The sequence below is a fragment of the Papaver somniferum genome, chromosome 3, assembly GCF_003573695.1.
Source record: "Papaver somniferum cultivar HN1 chromosome 3, ASM357369v1, whole genome shotgun sequence".
Taxonomy (NCBI): Eukaryota; Viridiplantae; Streptophyta; class Magnoliopsida; order Ranunculales; family Papaveraceae; genus Papaver; species Papaver somniferum.
The window spans coordinates 139,179,000-139,200,467 of record NC_039360.1 but is presented as its reverse complement, the minus strand read 5'-3'; the positions used below and the strand labels follow the sequence as shown (position 1 = coordinate 139,200,467).

Genomic DNA, 21,468 nt, shown 5'->3' with positions numbered 1-21,468 from the left:
TGAAGCCTTTTTCCCCCCCATTTGAAAGACAACATTCTTTATTTCCTCTGCAGTTATAGGTAAGTTCAGGAGGGAGTTGTCTTCAGGAGAAAATTTTATGGGGAGATCAAGAACTATTGAGAGTGAGAAGAATACAGGTTTTTGAAATAATTTATAAAAGAAGTTCCAGTACTATCTCTATCAGTTAGAACAGTATTAGTGAAGTATTTTATCCAGCTAATGGCATTTATTTTTCTCCTAAAGAGAGTAACTCTATTGAAAATAAGGTGAATTTCTGTCACCTTCCATGAGCCAAACCTCCCTGGACTTATCCTTCCAATATAGTTCCTCTAGGTTGTAGAGGTATTCCAATCTAGCTTTGAGTCTAGAGGTAGTACTAGTATCAGTAGGATTAAAAACCTGAACCTCAGACAATTCCTTTCTAATGGTAGATATATTTTTTTGAATATTACTAAAAGAAGATTTATTCCAGTCCCTAAGAACTCTTTGAGTATTTAAAAGCTTAGCTTTTAATTTATAGGTAAGAGAGCCTACAATATTCACAGACCAAGAGATAGCAATGATATCTCTGCATGTAGGATCTTCAATCCACATAGCCATAAACTGAAAAGGTCTGGGCATGCAAACTTCCTCATAATTGAAACCAATATAATGGGGAAGTGATCAGAATAGTCTCTAGGTAGATTATTAACACACAGTTTGGGGAAAAGGTCTTCAGCAATTTGATTTAAGAGACATCTATCTAATCTTTCAAGAATTAAATTAGGACCTTGTTGCATATTAGACCAAGTAAATCTAGGACCAAAAAAATAGGATCATGCAAGTTGAAAACATAACAGAAATTTCTAATATTTAAGAAATAAGAATCATCAACCTCTAGCCCACCATTTTTATCTTCAGCCCCTAGAAGAACATTAAAGTCACCTATAAAGAAAACTAGTTCATCTAAGGGAGCATTAGATTGTTGGCATTGTTGTTCCCAGAAAGCTTGTCTCAAACTACTATTAGGTTCACCATACATAAAATGGATATGACAAGTTTTGGAATGAATGATGTCAGTGGATGTAACATGGATGCCCCTCATACTGTATGAAACAATGTTAAGTTGAATTTCCTTTTTCCAAGCCAGACCACCACTTCTACCAACACTAGAAACATTAAAAGTGCAAGGGAATCCCATATTTTTTAGCTTCCTAGTAGTCATATCTTTGTTCATTTTTGTCTCAGAGAGAAAGATGATGTCAGGGTTAACATTCCTACATAGTAAGCTAAGCTACTTATTAGCAGATTTTTTCCAAAACCTCTAATGTTCCAAGCAATCAGATTGATATTATTGACAGGGAATTGATTTCTAACATTGTTGGAATTGTCAATTAAAGGGGGTGAAGAAGTTGAATTTACCTGAGTGGTGGAGTCGGATCCACCACCAAGAGAAGCACTGGTAGCACCACCACTTTGAGAAGAATTTTGGGTGGAATCGAGACTAGAAGTAGCAGCATTGAGATGAGAATTATTACGGACACCATTATTGTTTGGAGAAGAATCAGCAGGTACATTTTAGCTCCCATAAGAATCAATCAAAGGTTGGGTATTGAGAGAACAGTTGGAGAGGTTGATAGCAGGTAATTCTCCCAATTTGGTGATAGGAGGACAAAGTTGGGCATAATCAGGTTCAGAGTTATCACGTTCTTCTGGAATAACAACTAGACTAGATAAGCTGGAGTTTGCTCTAGTTCGTTTTCTCAAATCAGGTCTAGGATTAATTTTCCTTTTGAGGTTAGATAGGGCATTTTTCTTAGCTGAAATAAGAGTTCCTCTGGTGATAATTGGTGTTGTACTGAGGATAGCAGCAGTTTTGATTCTTCTTGAGGAGTAGATGTTCGAATTGGACCACTCGTAGTCGGTTCAGATTCAGTGATAGAAGCTTCAACAGTGACATTCTGGGTGGTAACCTGTTTGAAGATAATTGGTAAACCATTGTTCTGCTGAGTTAAGTTTTGTTGAATCGGTCCAACATAAAAAATCTTCAATATTGTGGATCGATTGACGAAAGGTCCCAAATGAAACATGTTTGATTAACCCTTTTGGTTGATATTATCCATCTTCTGATCACTATCCTCAGCTTTTCATTTATTGCATATAGGAGTATCAATAGATTCTACTTGAGTATCTGGCACAATCTCAGTTTGTTGCATAACAATATCCAAAATTGCAGTGGGGGTAGATACATCTTATTTATTTTTTGGTACTGGTGGCATCATGAGTCTTGAGACAGCAGGAAGAACGTATTTACTGCTAGAAGACGCAACTTCTTTAATTGTTTTCTGTTTTAATTTCCAAGCTGGACAGTTTTGAACTTTATGATCAAGCACACGACAAGAAGTACAGAAGTATCTTGGAACTTTGATGTATCTGCATTCGATCAGGAATGGTTGAGTTCTTCCACTGGCGAAGAGGGGGATACCTACTAGTAAAGCTTTCTGCACTGGAATTATGACACACACCTTGATATTCTTCTTTAAAGGATGATTACCATAAGGATCTAGATCTTCAATGAGTTATCCCATGTTGAAAGTGAGTTTCTGAAGATCTTCAAATTCGGTGCATGCTTTAGGGATATTACACAGAATGAACCACATTAGTTCTTCGGTGAAGTATAGGTGATGATTTGCTTGCCAGCCCTCTGTTGAAACAACTTTTAACACCATTAGATATCCACAAACAAACCAAGGTCTCTGAGAGTTAATTCTATTGAAATCATCTTCAGCTAAGAATCGAATAAGGACTTTGTTTTGCAATCCACTAAATGTTGTAACAATAGGAGATTGAGCTAGAGGATACTGATTACAGATATAGAAGCGGATGGAAGAGGTAGGAACCAGGGTTTCACAGCATAAATATCCCACCATACACCATTTCCAATTATTATCAGACTCGGCTAGAACAACTTTTTTGTCAATGAACACTGGTTTAGAAGGGTGGATGGTAAAGTTAATTTCTCCGCCATTTGAGTAGACAGGTTTTGAATATCTTGGTCTAACTTTTGATAGTTTTCTGGGAAATTTGGGAATTCCATTAGGTAAGAGAACTGGATATATATGAATAGAGACTGATTGAGATGAGAGTTACAAATAACCAATATAATATGTAATTGTATAGGAAGGAATATCTTTTTGGTACTATACTGGTATTGATCACAGACAATGTGGATGGAGAAATGGAAAAAGGGTTTTATTTGTTTATGTTTTTGACCTTAAAAAGGGAATGAGAAGACTGTTGAATAAAATTTGGGAAACTTTCAGGAGAAATTTGGTGTAAATTAGTTGTTCTTACACTGCTATGACTGTGTTTGGGATAAGGTTTATCATACGAAATGTCACTTTCGTTCCCATACTTTATCAGTGTGAAGATATATGTATGCACGTGAGTTTGGTGATAAGAGAAACAAGTAAAGACAAGTCCAATGATCCAATGTAAGCTTTCCTGGGATATAATAGGTTGGTACGTAAACATGGCGAAGTTTGGGGTTGGTGGATCATTAATGGGTTTGTCTTTTTTTAGATTCACATATGTTTGATGGTACAAACTACCAAATGTAATAATAGTAATGAAATTGCATAATGGGTGGTGGAGATAGAAATGGAGGGAAAGATGATACGGTGATTGATGGTTTTGATTGGGAAGTTGCATTTTGGTAGTAGGCTTAGGTTTGATGGTTGAGATAGTAACCCATCTGACAGATATGCCCCAAACCGCAATGGTGCCTCTCAATTGATGTTGCATTCTTCTAATCTGCATAAAAAACAAAGTTTTAATTAGAACCCAAAAAACTACATCAAAATTTGGTGACCTACCAATACCCCCCTTAATGGTAGTTCCTAAAGAAGTAATGGTTATGGTAATTTTTAGGTGTTAAAAATAGGTATTGGTAGGGTAATTATGATGATGAGGGTGAAGAGAATACGCATGGTTTTGAATGGGCATTGTAAACAAAGCGACATGATGCTTAACCAAGCGCCATAAATGGGATTTAATGGGCACAATTTGGTCTTTAAAGGGAGGTTTAGCCGAAAGATTATCATAGCTAAGGTAAATTTCTTTTGAACTTTGTTCAGAAAAGGAAAACATTGAGAGAGTGAAAAGAAATTTAGGTAATGGCTAATCAAAATCCTCCAAATGCCGGTGCTAGTAGACTTCCGGTTGAACCATCATCTTCATCTAATTATAAACAAGCCAAGGCTCTTGCATTTTCATTAAGAACTGAAGAGTTACAGAGATTGAGAACTGACATCTAAGCCGAACTTGATCATCGTGAGCATGAGATAATTCGTCAGAGAGAAAAGCAAGAGAGACAGCGTCAGAGAGAAGAAGAGAGGGTTGAAAGCTTGTATGCTGCATGGAAGCCAAAGTATCTCGCAAGAAGAGAGAGGAAAGATGAAGAATGGATGAGAAGCATTCCAAAGCACCGAGATATGGAAGTGCAACAGAAAGTGATTCTGATGTTTCTGATGAAGGTTTTGAGTATGATGTGGAGGACGTTGACACCAGTGATCTTGATTCAGATGCTGCAGAAGATAAGAGGATGATGGAGAGGTACCAGGAGAGGAAATTGAGGAGCCTCTTTGAGTATGATCTTGATAATCCAAAGATCTTAGCAAGGACCATGCAATAGGGTGAGCCTGAAAGAGGAGATGCAGCGATGCATGATGCTGAGACTGAGGAGGAGGAGACTGAAGAAGATACATATAGTGAAAATTCTGCATCTTCAAGTGGTACTTCACCGACACCATCTGACAATGATGACAATGAGAGATATGAAGAGGAGGGATGGAGAACTGATGAAGAAGGCTTTTGTAGTCTCTTCGAAGGTGTCGGAAAAGGCTAGATTTTTCAGATTTTGAGTAAATATTGAAAACGATCAACAAGTTTTTAACAAAACTGCTTTTATGATGCTTGATATTGCTCCTACTCTTCTTAATTTTGTTGCAGATGTTGGTAAGTACTTTGTTTTCCTTCTCCTTACTTCGGCCGGTTACTTTTCTAGTTTGATGGTGATTTTGATATATATAGCAAGAGGAATTCTGGGTATTGTTTTGGTAAGTAGTACTGTTTGTTTCAGTTTTAGAAGTTTGGTATTGAAGAAGATGTTTTTGGTGCACTAGTGAAAAATGGAAGTTAAACCACTGGCTATACAAGAGGTAATATCATCAAAAATGATTGTGATCATCAGTTGTAATATATTAGTGGTTTTTTCCAAAACGACTGTGTCTCACAGAAGTTGATATCTTTAAAAATACTACTTTCGCTGACAGTCAATTGATAACACTGACATTAACAGTGGTTTCTAAAGTTTTAAATTAGAAAATATAAAAGTTAATCGCCTGTTTCCAGAAGTAGTTTATATGGGCTGAATACTTTTTAAAAGTCAGATTCGTCTGAATCCCAGTCTGACTAGGCTTTCATCTGACTGGCCTGAAATTTGAAATTTATTACAATTTATAAAATCTGATTCACATTTCTGACTGGCATAAAGTTTGAAATTCACTAAAATGAACTTTAATAGATGCTCATTTGATAATAAAACATTCACCATTCAATCCAAATTCAAAATGTGTTTACAACAGTAACTCGATTTATATTAATCGAGCTGATAGTTAGGTCAAAAACCACGAAAAGTTTTACATGGGTACTGAATTCACACCATTCTAAGTTATAATTATACTTGAGCATTCTGAACTCAAAAAATATAACGAAACTTCTTTCTATTTCAGTAAGTATTGGTACAATTCACCTGTGTGCATTGAGGCTGCTGTTGATAAACACCTGCAGGAGGTCCTACCATTTCAACAGCTCCAGCCATGGTTTGAGACTGCTGAAGCAGAGGGTGAACAGGTGCTCCTCCCATTATCTGTGTTGGGTGATATATCCCAGCAAAGGCTGGATGCCCAGTTTGAGATGGAGAAAATGCTATGTGTTGTCCCTGAGGCAGGTTGTAGAAAGAACCAGCATGTATTCCAGAAATCTCTCTCCCTGGTGCAGGAACCCAGACAGCTGCACCACCTTCACTCTGCAAAAACAAGTGCAACTAAGTTATACAACAACAGATCTGATGGTCACTAACCAAAGTAATAGAAGATGTAAAGCTTTCACAAATAATGAAATAAATGAATGAAAATGTTAATTACCAGTTAAAGGACCAGAAAGTAAGAACCTACATGGACATCTTTCTTTTCTTTGTTGGAACAAGTATACACAGACTCAAAAAATAACTTCAATCAAGGTAGCAGGTTGAAATCATATAAACAAGTATAAGTGCTGCAAGCATTCAGTCGAGAGATATTACCTAATCTCCATCCAATACTCGTCGTCATCTAAAGATGTTGAAGAAAGAAGGTTGATTCATGGATGCAGCAAACACATATGGATCTTCATAAGCATTCACCTTTAGGCCGGATCTCTTGGGAGATTCTAATACAAGATGCCAATGCTTTCTAGTCTCATCAGCGCAATAAAAGACTTAGGCAGCTTGAGAAGCATGGATGAACGGTTCGTCAACTTCTTTAGAGTTTCTCTTAAACTTTTCGAAGTTGACGAACCTCGAGTTTGTATCTGCATCCACATATGATCCAGTTGTTTTGTCTTCGACCAGGACCCAATCACAGAGAAAAACAACTTCTGTGAAATCTTCATAATCGAGTTCAAGTATCTTTTTCACAATGCCAAAGTAAGAAGTATCATCGCCCACCAAGTTGGTATCTTTGGCGCTTGCTCTAAAGCTGGTGAAGGCATCCATGGTCACTCCACTGTTTTGTGTAGTCATATATTGCTCTGCCTCTGATGTATAAAACAGATAACCATTCACCGAATACGCTCTATAGAAAACTGTCTTGAAGGGAGGGCCAAGTACGAGCCTATGAAAATATGTCATGAGAGTGCCTAGAAGTTGATCTCTTAACCAGGGAATGTAATCCTGACGCTTGCTCCTTGATCTTCGGTTAAAAGTACTACTGTATGGCTTGTATTTCCTGTGAAACAATAAAGACAATTATACATGACAGGGTTACTTCACACTATACAAATTATATGGTCAAAATGGTGTAAAGAAATTGTTCAGAGACAAAGTTAAGGATTCTACTTACTCTTCCCATTCAATATTTTCTTCTGAATGTCTCAATACCCAAAGACGAACTTGTTGATGTTGTAAGGAAGTTAATTGGTATGGTTTTCCTTGTGAATTAGGCGGTTCTGGACCTTTGTAAACCTCACCGTGCAATGCTATCTTTCCATGACACTTATAAAACTTTTGCTTACCCTCAGGAATGAACTCCATCCAATGGCGCGCTCCTTCATCGACCTCATATTGTGCAGTTATAGACCCTTCAATATAGTTTTTGTTCCGACCATAAACCTTGTATGTTCTCATCATCCTGCACATGCAATTAGTAACACAATTATATATGTAAGGTATATATAAGTTCATAAAGTAATAAAGAAACTGAAAGTATCAACAATTAAAGAAGTATACCTCTCAAAAGGTACATCCACCTAAATTGAACTGGTCCCAATGTTAGTGCCTCTTCGGCCAAATGTACGACAAGATGAGTCATCGTAACAAAAAAAGCCGGTGGGAAGTACATCTCAAACACACATAAAGACTCCACAACACGTTCGTGCATTAGACGAAGCGCTTCACGATCAATAACCTTAGAACAAAGAACTTTGAAAAACAATGACAATTGACGTATTGCCTCACGCAAAAGCTTATGATCTTTGAAATAATACATTAGAAAAATTGGCATCAAACCCTGCATAAGCATGTGGTAGTCGTGGGACTTCAAACACTTAAATTGTAACTCTTTCATATCCACTTTGTTTTTCCAATTTCCACTATAACCAATAGGAAATTTCAGTTTGCTAAAAGTTTTACAGACTAGTTCTCTTTCATTCTTAGGCAAGCAATAAGGAGATGGGGGGCGTTCTACTTTACCATTTGTTTCTGTCAACCACGAGTCAGGTTTTAAGTTCAGCATTTCCAAATCCTTGCGCGCTGGATCCCCATCCTTAGACTTATCCTTGTGGTTCATGAAAGTCCCAAACATGTTCTCTGCAAAGTTCTTTTCTACATGCATCACATCCACATTATGACGAAGTTGCAGAAACTAAAGTTAAGATTAACCAAGTTAGCAAAACTTATAAATAACAAGAACATAATGATTAAAGTTATCAAATGCCGGAAAATAACCACATATTCACTTACCTTCCAATATGGCAGATTGTATAGAGTTGATCTCTTCGAATACGGAGAATCAACTAGTGACCGCTTTACCATCTTCCTGAATTCCTTGTTTTGTGTTGCTGTCCTATCAAACAATTCAATGCCACTAAAACGAATTGGTGCACCCATATCTTCCTTAAATCCATTGAACTTGTCGGTTTCACGTCTGTAAGGGTGAGACCGATCTCTTAAAAATCTTCTATGACCCATGTATGCAAACTTATTACCCCATTTCAGCCTCAGAGCCTCAGTATCTTCACCACATGCCGGACAACCAAATTTTCCAGATGTTCGCAGACCAGACATATACGCATAAGCCGGATAGTCATGTATACACCACATTAAAATTGCTTTCATTGTAAAGGAAGTCTTTGTGTGCGCATCATACGTTAGCTTTCCTTTTAACCATAACTCAATTAACTCATCAATTAAGGGCTGCAAATAAACATCAATGTTGCCATTGGGACCACTTGGACCAGGAATAAGTAGTGCTAACCGTGTAAAATCTTTTGACGTGCATACTGATGGGGGAAGGTTAAAAGGAAAAACCATGATGGGTCAAGTACTGTGTGTAGTCATCATTCCAAAAGGATTAAAACCATCAGTGGCTAGTCCTAGACGCACATTACGTTTCTCAGCAGCAAACTCAGGACACTTCCTATCAATTGACTTCCAAGAAGAAGAATCCACAGGATGTCGCATGTGTGTAATACTTTCTTCAACATTAGAGTGATAGTACATCTGCTCAGCAATCCACGGAGTACCATACCAACGCTGTAACCTTTCAGTAATTGGGAAAAACCTTAGTTTCTTCACTGGTACTTTTCTAGCATTTGGATCACTCCCTTCAGGAGGTACTTGCCATATACTTGCATGACATTTAGGACACTCTTCATAATCAGCATACTTCTTTCGATAAAGTATGCAATCATTAGAGCAAGCATGGATAATCTCGACCGGCAAGTGAAATGGCTTGAGCATACCCTTAGCTTTAACACATGTAGATGGTAACGTGTTCCCTTCCGATAAAATAGTTTTCATAAATTTTAATAATTCTGTAAAAAAAAATATTGGAACACTGATACCTTGTTTTCAAACTAAGCAACTCAATCACTGTCGACAGTTTTGTATGTTAACCACCACAATCTGGATACAGGGGTTGTAATGCATCCAACATCCTCTTTCTGAAATCGGCATCGAAACCATCTTCAACACTAGCACCAGCACCACCTTCTACATTAGCACCAGAACCATCTTCAACATTAGCATTTGAACCATCTTCATCAATAGCACCATTTTCATGGTTACCAAGCTCAGTGCGATCTAGTGTGTCTAAGAACAAGTCAACCATTCTCGGAAAAGAAGCTTCACTCACAACATTATTAGTGGGTAACGCGAAAGCTCTAACAGTAGAATTATTCTCACGAGGTTTCTCACCATGATGGATCCATATTCGGTATGTTACATCGAACCCATGATCAAAAATATCCCCATGTATTTCATCAAGAGTTTTTGGACGACTATTATAATTCTGAGATTTCATGCAATGACAATGAAATTGATTTATATTTTCCCCAAGACTGTCAGCTGTAAATTGAATGAAAGATTTAACACCTTCAGTAAACCTCGGTGAACCCTTACGTGCAGTGAACCATTCTTTACAAGGAGGATTTATACGACGTCCTGACATCTACAAATAAATGACAAAAGCAATCAGTTCTATTACTGTAATTGAGCAAGATAGTAAGAAAAGAACATAAAGCAGAACCCAGTGACATATACAAATACAAATTCTAGTCAGATTATTTAATTTGACAGAACCCCCATATTTAAGAAACATATAAAATCAGTTCAAAAGTCTAATTAACTCGGAATTTATCAAGGGTTTCCAAGTGAAATCAATTAAGAATTAGAAATCTATTTTCACCTAGTGGAGTAGTTTTAACCCAAAAACAGGATACATAGAAGCAGGATCTAAATCATCCTAAGAATTCCGCTCATATTATCCTAGCCATGAACTGGCAAAGAGAAGAGAAGTAAAAGAACAATTTTAATTTGACAGAACCCCCAAATTTAAAAAACATCAAATCAGTTCAAATACCTAATTAACTCAGAATTTAACAAGGGTTTCCAACTGAAATAAAAATCAATTAAGCTATAACTAATTATAAAGTTGAACTAAGTAGATGCCCTAATAATCTTGAACTCAAGTACATACTCTAATGTAAGAGCAGGAGATTTGAGATCTTATACTGTGCTCTGAGTTGTTGAGCCTTCATAAATTCTCTGAAATCAGAACCTGACTAGTAAATAAGCAACCCTAATAAATTTCTCTCAAGTAGGTGTCGTTGATTATCTTCAAAATCTAAGAGAGAATGAGAAGAAAATGTTTCTCAGATGAGAATGAGAGAGAAAGACGAGATAAGGTCTAGTTTTTCTTTACAGATTTGTTTCAAAACCTGACTATGACTATAATAGTCTAACTTGAGTCAGATGACTCAGCATCACCTGACTGGGCTGAATCTCCTTTCCATGTGGGATGATATCGGATCATGTTGGGGAAATTGTCAAATTGATTGCAACTGAAATTGGCTAGTACCTAATCGTAACTGAAATTGGCCAACACCTTAAGACTGATTGTAGTTTCACATTAAGAAGAAACTAAAGCTCATAGTTACAGTGAACAACTACAATCACTTTAAGTTTGAGAATTTTCTATCTAAATTTATAATGTCCAACTACAATCAGTCCATCTGATACTCAAATTTTGAGATCACTGGACATACTACAAATAATGGGATCTGTAATCTATAAAGCCAAACTAAGATACAAACTGCAACTACTGGATTTCAGTAATTTATAAACAGCACTGAAATTGATATATGAATGCATTTGTAATCTACAAGTCAAACTTAAATACAAACTGCAACTACTGGATTTTCAGTAACTTATAATCTGAAAACTGCAATTTAAAGTACAAGCACATTTACAGAAGTTCCTGACATTGAACAAGTTATAAGTGACCATCAGAATATTTCATTAGATAATAGCAGGGCTATAAAACCTGCTGAAGCTACATAATAAACCATTAAACTTGTAAATTATCCGATAATTAAGATTGAGTTTTGAATTTCTTCTTTACAAAAGAAGAGAAGAGACTACAAAAGAAGAGAAGAGACTCAAAACCACAAGTTAGATCCCAAAATACTCGCACCGTATCAACTGTCCCAAAATACTTACACCATATCCATATATTTCTTCAAGATAGTTACATGTTCCCCATATACTTCACAACATCCCTTTGTATACCCCAAAAGTCCCAAAAAGCTCCAAAATATTCACTTAAACTACCAGAAACCTTCAACTTCAAAAATCTGCATCAAGTACTACTGGCCAAGGTCCAACAGAGTGCTTGGGACACAAAATCTTGTCACCATGTTTCACACTAGAAAGAGTTCCTTCTCCAACGCAGAGCGGCTCAGTGTGTATCACTACTTCATCAATGAGGACGAGAAAATAAAAATCATCATTTTCATCAGCACTCCTATCAATACGTCCGAATGCAACTGCACCCTTGCGCATATTCCTTAATACAACATACTGGACTCTTTGACCATCCACATTCATTGGCTATAAACAGAAAAACATCCAATAATAAGAAACAATCCAAACTAATTGTTCTAAGTTAATCATTTTAGTTTAATTCAGACTGATGTTCATTCATTGTTTTCTAGTGCTAACTAAAGGTGCTAAGAATATATGACCTGAGTATTATTAGCATTGTTGGTGCCAGGGCTGACACTTAAGGCTCTTAGATCCTCAACAGTCTCCTCAAGAATACAGACATGATTTTCTACAGCAGCAGTCTTCAATTTCTCCTTACGCAACAGCTCTCTACTAACTGCAGATGCACGTAACTCAGTCTTTGAGACCCCACCTCCAAAGCTTCGAACAACACCCCTTCCATTACGGCCAAGTACCTATCATCAGATATATAAAATTAGTTAGTAACAATTTTATTATACGATACAACAATATAAATTCATCTCCAAAACAACAATATATAATCAGCTCAACCCACCTTCGCAACTGCATCCTTATCTAGATCAGTCTCGCCTCTAAACTCATCTGTTTCATTCAACTCCCTCACCTTTTGCTACACAATATACCCAACATTATGCATAAGACGATAAAAAATAGTGGAACTAGTGAATCTAATTTATTCATTGAACATAGAACTTACAACATAATCTCTTGATGTTACTTCATAAGATAGGGGATCGAACTGTAGACGGTCCTCTTCAGACATTTCTTGGTACACATGTGTATCCAGATACAGGTCAACCCTTAATACCTTACTAGTAGGACTTGCTTGTTCTATTTCATGTCGGCATTGTGCAATACCACGCCTACTGGTACTGTGTGCAGCTTTTAGCTTTGACCTTGCTCTCTTCATTCTTTCCCTAACCTCCTTATCTTCGCCTTTACTCACAATATCAACGAAGGCATCCCAGTCCTCTTTTTTCAAATTTTTGGGTATCCTTTTTCTCATTTCAGCAAAACTGGAACAGTCATCACATATCGCCCTTAGTTTAGTCTTGGCATTCTTCCATAACAGATTTGCCATTTTCAAAGCTTTGGCCTTGAGATATTCAGGAACCATGTATGCATTGGAGAGACTCCTCCAGATTTCTTCCTTCAATGGCAGAGGAACTTGCTTCCAACTTTTAATAGATGGTGGGATGAGATTTATGGTTATTTTCCCCAGCTTGGTGGCATACGTCTTTTTGGTAGGTCCTATAGGTTGGCCTATGTCATTAAAATCAATTGACAGACACTGATCATCACCTATACAAAACAATACAAAATCATTAAAATTCTAAGAAAACTTGAAATAAGTAACATATTTAGGGAAGCAAGATAAAACAGCTACATTACCAATCATGTTTTCTTCACTAATTTCAGGTTTACTATCACTATTTGTCTGACATAAAGCCTCATGCCACGGCTCTAAACTTCCACTAGGAGAATGTTCACGCTGAGACGATGGATGAGACCCAGACCCTCCACTTGAATTCAGACTTCTTCCATGACTGTCTGAACCGTTAGTAGATGGAGAACTTCGTGTATCAACCAAAGGAGTCCATGTAGGTTGATTTGTGGTAGGAGTTCCAGACCGACGAGATATGCTGCTACTTCTAGGTCCCCTAGCCATATTATCTGATCAAAAAAACCCATAATAAGCAACAATACAAAAACTGCAGCAGTGGTACACAATATCATGACACAAAACCTACATGTAAGAGATTGATATCTAACCATATACATTTAAACAATGCAACAGTGGTTCAAAGCAACTTATCAAAAGCATATTAAGTACAAAACTAAACTACAAACAATCACTTCTTACACATCTGCAAATAATCTTTCTATCCATGCAACTAAATCGTAACAAATCATGATAGAATGAAGAAGAACACCAATATAAATCAATCCATGATATACAAACACAATTTCATAACTTGAACACAACTACCTCAAAGTAGAACATGAGGTTTCGTCACAAAATCAAAAGCCAACTGTAAGAACATGAAAAAGATCCTAATTCAACTATAAGAACATCATGATAACACACTAAACACGAATCAAAGTAAAGTATGAAAAGCTATTCAAGATTCTGAAACCATAGAAAAATTAAAACAAATCTTTGATCGAGATGTTATACCTGAAGATCTTTGAGAAATTACTGCACCTCTTCTACACAACATTAAAAACAAAGGAACTTCAATTAAAACCCTAATAGAGAAATTGAAGACAGGAACTGGACAATCTATCACGAAATTAACCTCTACCAAATTCAAATCAAATAGAATCAAAGTGAAGGAGTTGTTATACCTGAAGATTAATCTGCACCTGAAGGACTTCTACATTCAAAAAAAAGAACACACACAAAAATTAGATTCAAACCCTAACATCAAAGAAATTGAAAACAAAACAAAAAAATTGACTTCTAAAACCATAACTTTACCTGATGAGAATTGAAATCGAAAATAGGGTTATGAAGAAAAGGGATTTTGAAGATACGAATAGAACTAGGGTTTGAGAAAAGGGGTTTATAGACACAGAACAAAAATAGGGTTTTGAGAACAGGGGTTTACGGATATAGAAGAGAAATAGGGTTTTGAATCACTTGTTAGTCAGGGTTTTTTTCAATCTGAAATCATTTTTCTATCTTTGATTTTTCTTTTTGTCTCTGAGTTTTCTTTCCTGTGTAAGAACAAGTGATAGAAACGTAAAAGATAAAGGTGAGAGAGAAGAGATATATAGAGTCGATAGAAACGAGGATTCTCATCTGTCACCGTTGATCCATTTAGGCTCATCATCTAACCATTGCTTCTGGCGCGAAAAATCCCGCCAAAAACATGCATCATAGAATCTTCTTTTCCTCACAGTCGTTTTACAACTCAGACAAAAGCTACCAGAGACCACCAAAAATTCGCCTCTATAAAACAACTGATATTGCAACAAGTTTAATTTCTTTTTATTTATTTTTATAAAACAACTGTGAATGACAGCATGGGTAAGTACTTCAGCCCAATAACAGTTGTTTTTGAAAAGCCCAGGAAGTGGTAAAAAATCAATTATCCACTAGTGGTGGATTAGGAAATGGAGAAAATAGTTCAGGTTTTTTTGGTAAGAGCAAATGCTAGATTGTTCAGAAGTTGTGGTAATGTAACTGTTAGAATGTAAAGTCGGGATGTAATGATGAATGCTTGTGTTGAAACTTTCTGAATGGAACTTAATGAATTTTTTATTTTTGATCTGGAGATTGTTGAATGTTTTTTTAAACTTGCATTTAGTGAAGTAAAACTTGTATAAGAACTGATTTAGATCAAAGGAAGTACTAAAAAAGTAATAAGTTGTATAAATGATATAACTACCAATGATGATTACCAGAAGAATAACTAATTGATGGATGCTAGCAAGAGAATTTCAGAGAACATGGAGAGGGATTGAACAAGAAGAATAACTAAAAATCAGTCCTCAAGCATTCAGTTTGAATGGCAGAGGAAACTCGTTTCATTTCCATTATACTCTATTTGTTCATTTGCTTATGGAATACGACCATGTACATGTGTGCATAACTTTTTTAGTCCCCACCCCTTTGACTGAAGCTGAAAGGATCCTTATGCAACAAACAAGTATTACAATCTCCCAAATTGATTACACTTTTGCCACATTTACTATTTAACTAGAAGAAATAATAATTTAGGATATTTTTCCACTCTATAAGAAGCAAGGTTTTCCGAGAAAGCAGCAGCTAAAACGGTCATACCTATGTAGTGTGCTCGTGAGGATCGCCGATGCCCGTATCCATATAAAAAATAACGGTGTTATTTAGATCCGTTATCATTATTTTCACGCACGTTATAACCGTTTTTCTAAAATTTTATTTTAGATTTTTTTTCTTGTAAATAACATTTTAGCATGAGTTTATTAGACTACTTTTCCCGTTTTCACGCCCATTATAACTGTTTTTATAAAAAAAATAAAATAAAATAATCTCTTACATGACTTTTTATTTTTAGAATTATAGATTGAAAATTATAATAAAGATTTAAAAAGTAAAAGAATAAAGTAACAAAATATAAAAAAATTGACAACATCATTAATATAGTTATAACTGTTTTTACGTACGTTAACGCGTCTTTTTACCTAATCAACGCGGCTTTGGCCCGAAACATGCTCCCATCTGTCAAACGCATTATAACAGTCACGCCCAGTGACCGTGTGTTCTATATTGAACAAACTGAAACACAGATTTAGTCGGAAGTAACCTCTGATTCGGAAATCATCCTACGAACAGAGTTATATTAAATTCAACAATTAATGATAACTGTTTTCAGCCACATTTGTTACATATTTAAGATAGCAAACCCTAACTCAAAACATGTTCAATCCTATGCGGACACGTGTCCGTATCCTAGCGGTCAAAATAAAAAAAATGGTAAATTATAAAGGCAACCAAAGTTTAACTAATTACACCCAATAGTTATAAGTTCAACCACTTGAGACTGTCTACCCCTTCAAATTGTTCTTATCTTCAAGGACAAAAGCTGGAAAATGAGCTCGGACATTAGCAATCTCCTCCCATGTAGCCTCTTCTGCAGTAGTGTTAGACCAATAACTAAGTACTTGGTCAACATAGTGCTCCCCTCTTGTGGATGTTATGTATCCCATAACTGAAATAGGAGTAACTATGACATGTCCTTCATGATCTACTAAAGAAAGAGTAGGTGGGGAAATATAAGCTGAACCAATCTTCCTTTTGATTTGTGAGACATGAAATACAGGGTGGACTCTAACCTCTGGAGCTAGTTGCAGCTTATAAGCCAAATTACCCACTTTGGATATAATAGGAAAAGGGCCATAATAATTAGTTGAAAGTTTGAAGTTTCTTCGGAGAGATACAGAGACTTGTTTACAGGGTTATAACTTGAGGTACACCAGATTCCCCACTTCAAATTTTCTTGCAGTTCTCTTCTGGTTTGCAAAAAAATTCATTCTGGATTGAGATGCAGAGAGAGAGAAAGAGTCTTTGAGGATATCCATCATGGCATTCTTGTGGTGTAACTATTCCTCAAATGCAGCTATAAAAGTATTAATAGTAGTTGGAAAGGCTAAGAGAGGAGCATCATAGCCATACAAAGCTTTAAAAGGGGTCATTTTAATACTAGTATTATACCACTACCCTGCCAGAGCAAGGTAGCTGAACCATTATTTTGGTTGAAATCCTGTCATGCACCTCAAATAATTCTCTAAGCAAGAATTAACTCTCTCTGTTTGACCATTAGTTTGAGGGTGATGAGCAGTACTCAACTTGAGGCTGGTACCTAAGTGCTGAAAAAGGTCTTGCCAGAAATTGCTGGTAAAAAAATTGTCCATGTCAGAGATGATGGATGCGGGTAAGCCATGTAGTTTAAATACATGATGCAGGAAAGATTTGGCCACAATGACTGTAATATAAGGATGTTGAAGTCCAATGAAATGATTGTACTTTGTCAATCTATAAACCGCCACTAAAATAACATCTTTGTGCTCACTCTTGGGAAGTCCCTCAATAAAGTCCGTTGAAATATGTTTCCAAACTTGATCAGGGATAGGTAGAGGCTGCAAAGGACCGGCAGGTTGAGTATTTTTATGTTTGTTTTTGTGACATACATCACAAGAAGTCGCCATAGACAAAATGTCATGTTGCATTTTTGGACAATAAAAATGTGTCTTGGCTTTGTTATAAGTTGCATGAATACCTGAATAGCCACCAACTGTTGATGAGTGTAAAGAAGAAAGAATAGAAGATCTGGCATCATTGTTAGTGTCAATGTATAGCCTGGATTTGTACCTGGGGATTTCCTCTTGATATGAGAAGTTCGGAACTGCATAGGAAGAAATTAGAGATAAGTTGTTGAGCTTTAGGATCATTGACATAGAAAGTAATAATCTCATGCATCCAAATAGGTTTATAGTGTGATGAAGTGGAATTTTGCTTTAGGATGTGCTCTTCTGGATAAGGCATCAACAACTTTGTTCTCAACACCTTTTTTGTATTGAATGTCATAGTCAAAGCCCAACAACTTCATTAGCCACTTTTGTTGCAACCCTGTAGTGATTTTTTGCACAAAGAAAAACTTGCTACTCTCATGATCAGTTTTAATAGTGAAATGTTGACCTTGGAGATAATGTCTCCATTTTGTAATAGCTGATGCCACCGCCATTAACTCCTTTTCATAAGTTGATAAAGTTATGGGCCTCCCTTCCTGCATAAGAACAACTCCAATGCCAGTATCACAAGCATGAGTTTCTAGGACAAAGCTCTTGGAAAAATCTGGAAGTGCTAAGACTAGAGTATTAGTCATTTCCAAATTGAGCTTGTTGAAAGCTTCAGTTGCAGCTTCAAACCAAGAGAAAGCATTCTTCTTCAAAAGTTCAGCCAATGGCTTGTTGATAGCGTCATATCCCTTGAAAAACTTTTTGTAGTAGCTAGTAAGAATTAGGAAGCCTCTGAGTTCCTTGATGGATATTGGGGTTTTCCAAGAAGTTATACAACTTATTTTAGTAGGATCAGCTAACACACCTTGTGATGTAATAATATGACCAAGACATTCCAATTATGATTGAGCAAAACAACACTTGGAAATTTTGGCATGCAACTGATGTTGTCTCAAAACAGAGAGAACTAGTTGTAAATGTTGTAGACTCCATGTTTGGGCTATAAATCAAGATATCATCAAAGAAGCCCGGAACAAATTTCCTCAAGAAAAGTTTAAAAATATCATTAATTATTGCTTGAAATGTAGCAAGAGCATTTGTGAGGCCAAATGGCATGATAATGAACTCATAGTGACCCTGATGAGTTCTAGATGCAGTTTTGTGTATGTCAGATAAATAAACTCTAATTTGATAGTACCCTGGTTTAAGATAAATTTTTGTGAAAATTGCAGAACCATGTAGTTCATCGAAATTTTCATCAATGATAGGGATTGGGAATATATATTTAGTGGTGATATCATTCAATTTTCTGTAGTCAACACAGAATCTCCGGCTATTGTTGTTCTTCTTCACAAGTAAAATTGTAGAGGCAAAGGGATTGTGAAGCATTTCTTGAACCAACTGTTCAATAACATTCTTTTGAACATAAGACACTTGTAAGGTCTTTGATTAACTGGTGCAAAGTTGGGTTTGAGGGGGATAGTATGATAAAGACTTGTATGAGGGGGCAATTGTGTTGGCTCACAAAAAAACATCCTGAAAATCTTGGAGTACTGAAGTAATTTCAGGTGGAATGGGCATGGGTGGTGGCATGTGAGAAATAGAGAATAGTTGAGCACAAATTCCATGAGGATTTTTCAGGAAAATCTTTTGAACCCCCTTGCGACTGATCAGTATACACGTAAGAGACTTAGAGATACCATTGAGAGTAATTGTGTTACTTTTGTGGTTGAAGGAAATACAAAATTTAGATAGGTTGAAGCGCACATCTCCCAGTTGTCTGAGCCAGTCAGCCCCTAACACCATATCACAGCCACCTAAAAGAAGTAACCTGGGAACTCCAGAGAAGTCATGACCTTGCACTATCCATTGTAAGGATTTTCAAATACCATAAATGACTGTCTTTTCACCATTATCCACAGTGACCAATAACTGAGCAGTAAGATGGATATTACAGTTTAAGATCTTAGCTAATGAGCAATCCAAAAAATTGTGAGTACTACCAGTGTCAATTAGTATGGAAATAGGTTGCTTCTTTAGGAAACCAAGGATTCTAATAGTATCTCCACTAAGATTACCCGTAGGGCTATGCTACTCCGTACGAAAGTGTATATTTGGTTTATAAGCTAGCAAGTTGGTAGTCGTCGATGGAATAGATCTTTATATCTTGTGATTCTTTCATAAATTTAATAATTTATGACAGTTGGCAAAAAGGTATCTAATTTCTTTTGGATCCTCAAACTTAATCCTTATTTCATTATTACTTCATTTAGCAGGTCTAATATAATTTTCCTCGAATAATGAACGAATTAGATCAGAATCTTTGAAAGGAGAAGGAATTCCCCTCTTATTCCCGCTCTGAGACATGAAAAACCGACTCTGCGTGGCTTTTTTTTGTAGCATATATCATATGATATTTGTGGCTGATTAGAAGGTTAGGGTATTTAAATCTACTTAAATCGATTTTAAAAAAATCTTCAATCTCATGTTAAGATTTGCATCATTTTCTATCGTTAGATCCTGATTCTTATTCTTTGAATCTTTAGTTACTTAGTGATGATGAAGATGAAATTTCAACTGAATCATGAACCTTCATTAGACTAGATTAAATTATACGGTAAACTGTGTGTAAAAATAACATGATTTCTTATAACTTACAACCCATATATATGCACATACGATACATCCATCTGTTGCGGATACTGGATTATGTCAAGAATTTATAGAGGACGAAAGAAAGGCGTTGGGAAGTTACACCATGAAGAAGAAAAAAAGCTTTTAAAGACAGAGAAGGAAGAACATAACTTAAATTTTGGCCTGAATATTAAATATTTAATGTGCTTAAAGATCTGATTGTAATTAGTTTGTTGTTGTACAACTGTAATCTAATCCTATTAATCTAATAACGTGATACGAGGAGATATAACGGTTTTGGAATCGCTAGCTTATAATGACAATATGAGCGGCCATGCTGGATAGCATTGGCCTTACCCGTAAGTACATGAAGAAATATTTCCATGTCATTGTTTAGTGGAGAATCAACTTCTTCAACTGGCAGAAACAACTTCTTCTATCATGGTCTCCTAAGCACCTTCCCCTGCTACTATCCAAAATAATTGATGCTTCTTATAGATATGTCTTGATCTATACATATCATCACAATTATAACAAATGCCTTTTGCTCTCACCTTCAGTTATTTAGGAGTGAGTTTCTTAATGGGAGGGTAGGTTGGGATGGTCTTAGGAGGAGTGATTCGTGGTGGTTTGTTAGTTGTTGGTGGGATGGTATTGGTTTTGGATGAAAAAGTGACTGGTAAGCTGGTTTTCTCATTGAAAAAGTATTTGAGAAGGTTTTTATAGTGGGCTTTGTAATTTTTCGTTGGTTAGGTAAAGATTGTTCTTACATCCTTGCCAGAAAAAGCATGCTCCAAAGAAACTCATCACATAGTAGCTTTCAGGAAATTCTGGGTGTATACTCATCATTAAAGATTTAGCAACCTCAAACTCATCAAAAAATCATCCAATGTGGTGGTGTGAGATAACTTATTAAACATACCCACAATATTATCATTAATTGGGTTATCAAAACGAAAACAAGCTTGTTCGGCTAATTCAAACCAGGATAAGATAGATCCATAATTTTGTAAGTTAGAAAACCACCTCTCAGCTTTACCATCCATATGTAGGGTTGTTCATAGTCGGTTTCGTCTCGGTTTCTAGCCAAACCAAAACCGAAAGCAATATTATCGATTTCTAAAAATCTAAACCAAACCAATCCATTAACCATTGGTTCGGTTTCTAAATGGTTTTAGCCGGTTTCGGTTTGTTCCATTGGGTTAATGGAAAACCGACTGCACGTCAGTTTTCTGAAACTGACATTTCAAATCTTTAGAAAAAAAACAACACAGTTGAATGTTTTTAAC

General features: G+C 36.2%; 2 protein-coding genes across 2 annotated transcripts; both read right to left on the bottom strand.

Moving 5' to 3' along the window:
• Positions 1-5,546: 5,546 nt before the first annotated feature.
• On the bottom strand, positions 5,547-10,702 carry LOC113357520. Its single transcript, XM_026600945.1, has 6 exons — positions 10,494-10,702; positions 8,258-9,965; positions 7,526-8,159; positions 7,140-7,427; positions 6,344-7,025; positions 5,547-6,067 (listed from the first exon to the last, which is right to left on the bottom strand). The coding sequence occupies exons 2-4, from the start codon at positions 8,825-8,827 to the stop codon at positions 7,423-7,425; spliced, it is 1,209 nt and encodes a 402-aa protein (XP_026456730.1). The 5' UTR covers positions 8,828-9,965; positions 10,494-10,702; the 3' UTR covers positions 5,547-6,067; positions 6,344-7,025; positions 7,140-7,422.
• An 895-nt stretch (positions 10,703-11,597) lies between these two features.
• LOC113357519 lies at positions 11,598-14,784 on the bottom strand. The gene is made up of 8 exons (XM_026600943.1): positions 14,304-14,784; positions 14,171-14,199; positions 14,001-14,032; positions 13,214-13,495; positions 12,519-13,123; positions 12,357-12,431; positions 12,040-12,255; positions 11,598-11,905 (listed from the first exon to the last, which is right to left on the bottom strand). Exons 4-8 carry the CDS (start codon positions 13,488-13,490, stop codon positions 11,642-11,644), a joined length of 1,437 nt encoding a protein of 478 aa, XP_026456728.1. The 5' UTR covers positions 13,491-13,495; positions 14,001-14,032; positions 14,171-14,199; positions 14,304-14,784; the 3' UTR covers positions 11,598-11,641.
• Positions 14,785-21,468: the final 6,684 nt, after the last annotated feature.